At 35.3% G+C, this 6,059-nt stretch overlaps 1 protein-coding gene across 1 annotated transcript; it reads left to right on the top strand.

The window, feature by feature from the left end:
- Nucleotides 1-1,666: 1,666 nt before the first annotated feature.
- LOC109237918 (premnaspirodiene oxygenase-like) lies at nt 1,667-4,234 on the top strand. Its single transcript, XM_019404311.1, has 2 exons — nt 1,667-2,645; nt 3,419-4,234. The coding sequence occupies exons 1-2, from the start codon at nt 1,758-1,760 to the stop codon at nt 4,037-4,039; spliced, it is 1,509 nt and encodes a 502-aa protein (XP_019259856.1). The 5' UTR covers nt 1,667-1,757; the 3' UTR covers nt 4,040-4,234.
- The last annotated feature ends 1,825 nt before the right edge of the window (nt 4,235-6,059 follow it).

The following is a 6,059-nucleotide window of genomic DNA, read 5'->3' as shown; positions in this document are numbered from 1 at the left end:
TGTGTTTAACTACTTAACTAACAAATTAAAATAGTAAATTAACAACTAACGATACTGAGGGTTAGAGAAAAGATTAAGGAGGTCTAGAGTTATGATTTCCCCAATTGTCGGAATCCTTCCCGCTATGTCTTCTATAATTTCGCCTAAGTATTCTCTACCGATCATGAGCACTCTTATTACCGTAAATCTCTCCCGAGTAATTACGACAATTTACTAGACGCACTCTCCCGAGCTACGCTGGCTGGCTTTTAATACAGCTCACTTCAGATCGCACCCAAGGCTTCGTTATCCCTAATCCCGCCTTTAAACCCTCGGTTATTGATCCCTCATATACTCTGGGAGTGGTGTTGTTCAACAATTACCTAAATATGCGCTCTCTCCCGAGTTATGCATACTAAATAGGCACAACTAATTGAGAGCTCTTCAATCAACCAGAATATAAACGTAGTTGAACAAATAGAGAAAAGCTATGGCTCAATTATATAAAAACATAACAAGAATTTATCCTACAAAAGGTTCTATCAAAGCTCTAGATAACAAATTAGCTATTCATAATAGTATGTAAAACTACAATACTAAAAGTCATAACCAATAATGAAAAATGGGAAGAGGAAGGAAAAACTCGTAGAAGAATTCTCCGCCTTGCTCCCAATGTGTTCTTGCCTCCAAGGGTGTTGTCTAACCCTAAAGTAGTGTCTCTCCGCCTCCTTAGGTCTAATTTGTGTCCAAAATATGTCCTCTCTTGTTCTTGGCCGGCCTCCTTTGTTTAATATAGGATTTAGGACTTAAAATCCCATGTTTTGCACTTTAGTCCCTGAAATTTTCGCTTCCTGCCGCGGTCGCGGTGGAACCGCGGCCAAACATGCCCTCTGATTCTTCAGTTGTCCGCGACCATCTTCTACCGCGGTTCTGCCGCGGTCGCGGCAACCGCGGTTTTTCACCCTGTTCCGTTTGGAATTTGGAAAAACGTAAAACATGAAAGTTGTAGCCCTTTGAGTTAGCTTTCCAACCATATATTGTGGAGCCCAAATGGAGTTCTGAGCAAAAAAGTTATGTCTATTTTACTAGACAGTGCACAATATGCCTACTCAAGTCTTCGTTCGTACTTAATTATCAAATTTGACCCCTGAACACGATCCCGGCTTAATTCCTTGAGCTTTTACTCAGACTTCAAAGCTTCAAATCACTTAAATTCATTCCACAACATCTATATAGCTCGGAATCACACCTACAAGGCATAAAACACACAATTAGTGCAAAACACTAGCGATTAAAGCGCAAACTCAATTAAAGTGCAGTAAATTCGAGTGTAATAAGCGACTAAAATATGCAATTATAGTCTATCATCAATTACAAGGCATTAATGTTTAAAATATATACTCCATTTGTTTCACTTGTTGTAGAATTGGTTTATAAAATTTAAAAAATTAAAGCAAACTTCTGACATATAAGCTAAATATATGCAAATGACTAAAATAATCCTTCTAAATTAATATTGGTAAATCTTTTCATTTGTCTTTTCCTTGACTGTCTTCTTATAAAAGAATAAACTCTTTTTATCCAGTGGATCCCAATAATTTATGCCGAAAAAGTAAATGAGAATGCTATGATATATAGTTAACATAAAAGGAAAGTGTCGTTCTTACACAACCACAAATATCATGTATTGCCAAAACAAGAAACCCTATAAAAGAGCATATGCCACAACTCCTTGAAAACCCAATTGAACAAAATAAACCTTTCTTTTCACCCCCAAAATGATGTCCTTCGACTTGGTTTCCATCTTGCTTTTTGCATCGTTCCTCTTTCTATTAAAGAAATGGATGAATTCCAAAAATCAAGCCAAAAGATTGCCTCCAGGTCCATGGAAACTACCTATTCTTGGAAGTATGCTCCATATGGTTGGTGGACTTCCACATCGTGTCCTTAGAGATTTAGCTAAAAAATATGGACCACTTATGCACCTTCAACTAGGTGAAGTTTCTGTAATCGTGGTTACTTCATCTGAGATAGCAAAAGAAGTACTAAAAACTCATGACCTCGCTTTTTCATCTAGGCCAAAACTTTTGGCAGCCGAAATTGTCTTGTATAACTCTTCTGATGTTGCATTTGCTCCCTATGGTGATTATTGGAGGCAAATGCGTAAAATTTGTGTCTTGGAAGTGCTCAGTACGAAAAATGTTCGGTCATTCAGATCAATTAGACGAGATGAAGTTTTTCGTCTTGTTGAATTTTTTCGATCATCTTCTGGTAAGCCAGTTAATTTTACAAAAAGGATCTATCTATTCATGAGCTTTATAATTTGTCGATCAGCATTTGGGACAGTATTCAAGGAACAAGATGAATTTATACAAGTAATGAAAGATGTTACAGCCTTACTGGAAGGGTTTGATGTGGCTGACATATTTCCTTCACTAAAGTTTCTTCATGTGCTCACTGGAATGAGGGCTAAAGCTATGAATCTGCACCACAAGGTAGATACCATTGTTGATAATGTCATAAATGAGCACAAGAAAAACCTTGAAAATGGCAAGTTCAATGGTCAATTAGGAGGGGAAGATTTAATTGATGTACTACTAAGGCTTATAAAAGATGGAGACTTTCAATTTCCAATCACCAACGACAACATCAAAGCTATTATTTATGTAAGTACTACATATTGCAAAAGTCTTCTCTAATTAGTCCCTTTATTCCTGTTTATGTGTTCCTATTATTTTTTATCTTTTCCAGAAAAACTAACCTCTTTCTAAGTTCAGAAATAATTTAACTTAAACTTTCTATTTTATTTTAATGATAAATTTTTATGGCTAAAAAATATTAATATAACATGTTTAAGATTATTAGTTTTAAAAGTCTTATACCACACAAATATTACAGTATATTATTTAAGACCACAAGTTTCGAAAGACTTCATTTTACATAATAAATTCAACGCGAGGAGTATTATTTTAGCATACATTTAAGATCACATGATAATATAGTATATTTAAGACCACAAGTTTCAAATTGCATCAATTCTATTAAATAATTATTTTTGGTACTTAGAGAGAGTCGATTCAGTTAGCTTTCAAATATGACTACTAATGATGCTTTCATAAAGCTGGAATTTACACTTTTGGAAAGTACAATGAAAAGATTAAGTCAGCCATCACAACTTAGCATTCTAAGATAACGAAAAGAATAGCAAAATATTATGATAAAGAAATAATATTTCTTTCATTACACATATCAAGAAATAATTTTGGTGTAGATAATAGATGTTCCTTTCATTATAGTACATAAAGGTATTAGTATTTAGTAGCGCAAGTCTAGATAAATAGGCTATTTGAATATTTCAGTAGAAGTTGGTCAAGGAGTTTGTACAAGATAAATAACACACGTGAGATAATTTGACAATGTAACTTGCTTATACATGTAGGACATGTTTGCCGCGGGAACAGAAACAACATCAACCACAATTGATTGGGCCATGGTGGAAATGATTAGGAATGCAAGTGTATTCGCCAAAGCTCAAGCAGAGGTAAGAGAAGTCTTTAGCAGGAAAGAAACTTTTGATGAAAATGATGTCGAAGAGTTGAAATACCTAAAATTAGTCATTAAAGAAACTTTAAGACTCCATCCCCCTCTTCCACTTATGCTTCCAAGAGAATGTAGGGAAGAAACAAATATAAATGGCTATTCTATTCCTTTGAAATCGAAAGTAATGGTTAATGTTTGGGCTATCGGAAGAGATCCGAAATGTTGGGATGATGCAGAAAGCTTTAAGCCTGAGAGATTTGAGCAGAGCTCTGTAGATTTTGTTGGTAATAATTTTGAATATCTTCCCTTTGGTAGTGGCAGAAGAATTTGCCCTGGAATATCATTTGGGTTAGCTAATATTTATTTGCCACTAGCTCAATTATTGTATTATTTCGATTGGAAACTTCCTACTGGAATCAATCCAAGTGATCTAGACATGGCTGAGTCGGATGGAGCAAGTAGTGCTAGAAAGAGTAACCTTTACTTGATAGCATCTCCGTATCAACCTTCTCAAGAGTGATGCAATGGCATCAAACTTTATGTAGTGGTTCGCCTTATAAAGCTTGCTAAGCATCACTCTCCTCTCCCCTTTAATTTTGCTTTGCATTGTACATCCTTCCATTGTACTTCTCTTCTTATGATGTTTTAGACTTTACCTCTTTGTAATATAATATAGTGTCTTTTATTAAGTAAGAAATGTATATGATTTTTTCCATTAGCGAATGTCGAGTAACATTCTCTGTTAATTTTAGTAGGCGAAATATATAAATGGCTTCTTTCAGTCCTCCATAACGATCAAATGGATATCTCATCAGACTTATTTATTAAGTAGACACCTCAAATTATTTTTCAGTGCGTCTCTTAAACCCTTCAAAGTGACATGGCAAAATGTGTGTACTACACTCGCATTGCAGTAAGTGAAGCCTTTCAAAATTATATTTATTTCTTTTTTTTTTAAAAAAAAATTAACTGGTGGAGCCCACTTATTCTTACTCTTTCTTCTCCAAAATTTCCTTTCGCGGTTCACTCCACCATAACCCACTATTCTCAGCACCACAATTTTACCATGAAAGAGAATGTGCAAAATAGCAGAAAATAAATGAGCGAATAAACTCTTTCTTTTGAGATGACTTTTTGGATTTTAGTTATGGATCAACATATTCTATTTTTTTTATTTTGATTCCATATATTTCAGTTTGACATAGCTAAGTCTATTGAGCTCACACAAGCAGGGCGGATTTAGGGGGCGCAAGGGTGTTCACCCGAACACCCTTCGCTGAAAAATTACATAAGGCAAAATCTGTTTTTTACCTCTAATATTAAGTTTTGAACACCCTTAACACAATCTAAAAGTGTAGTTTAGCGGTCAAGGGGGTTCAAAATCTACATAAGGTCATGGGTTCAATTCCCCCTAGCTACAAATTTATTTTTTTGAACCCCCTTCGTGAAGATCCTGCCACCGCCACTGCACACAAGCCGGCGTTAATTTTCTTAAACAAGAACACTACTTATACTCGGGGACCACCAGATCTCCATTTTCTTCTTATCTTTATTTAACATTGACACTCTTAGATAGCACACCCAACTGGTATCTTCTTGCCTTTTTCACTATCCACCATCTCAAAAGGCCCCAAAAAAGATTTCACTAATAGTCAGAACACTATCCCTCCACCACCTCTCTGCCGAATAACCGCCGGACCACTAATCTATTTAAATCTTCTTATTGTGGTGGCCTATGAAGAAGTTTTTCTGGGCTAAGGAAAATGCAGACCGATTTGGTGGAAAGATAGCCGGTGGTGACTGGTGACGAAGAAGAAGATTTTGGGGAAAGGGGGGATCCGATTTGGTTTTTGGTTTTTTTATTAATATTGTGTTTCTCATTTCCTTTTTTATTAACTATAGACAAATATTTTAAAGAAATTATAGGTGTCATATTTTGATTTATAAATTTGCCACGTCATCCGCGAGTGTAATTCACCTATAAGATTTGTCGAGCAGGAGTGTGCATAAGATACACTAAAAAATAACTTGAGGTATCTACTTGATAAATAGGTCTATTGAGGTATCCACTTGATTGTTATGGACGACTTAAAGAGACCATTTATGTATTTTACCATTTTAGTATGGTGCCGTGAAAACACTATATATATACTCCATCCCCCGTAAAACCACCCAACAATTGCATGGAAACTCTTTTTACACTCGTTAACTTGTACTCCCTCCGTTTCAGTTTATGTAAACCTATTTCTTTTTTGGTCCGTTCCAAAAGAATGACCCATTTCTAAATTTCAAAACAATTTAGCTTAAACTTACAATTCTACCCTTAATTAGAAATTTTTATAATCACAGAAATACTCGGGGGCCCCATTTTTAACCACAAATTCTAAAAGTCTTCACTTTTTTTTTAAATTTCGTGCCCAATCAAATAATTTTACGTAATTTGGAACAGAGGGAGTAACTTTCATGATTAAGACTCCGCTAAAAGGCCTCGTGGTATGTGCTTCTGTTGCCAGAAAATGAAGCGCATGAAATGGCTAAAA

The sequence above is a fragment of the Nicotiana attenuata genome, unplaced genomic scaffold (assembly GCF_001879085.1).
Source record: "Nicotiana attenuata strain UT unplaced genomic scaffold, NIATTr2, whole genome shotgun sequence".
Lineage (NCBI taxonomy): Eukaryota > Viridiplantae > Streptophyta > Magnoliopsida > Solanales > Solanaceae > Nicotiana > Nicotiana attenuata.
Note: the sequence above shows the minus strand (reverse complement) of the source record. Positions and strands in the feature narration are given on the sequence as shown.

Excerpts from the sequence above, each read along its gene's own strand:
- LOC109237918 (XM_019404311.1), top strand. The coding sequence starts at position 1,758 with ATGATGTCCTTCGACTTGGTTTCCATCTTGCTTTTTGCATCGTTCCTC. Across the intron at positions 2,646-3,418 it reads ACATCAAAGCTATTATTTAT|GACATGTTTGCCGCGGGAAC; the intron begins GTAAGTACTACA and ends TTATACATGTAG.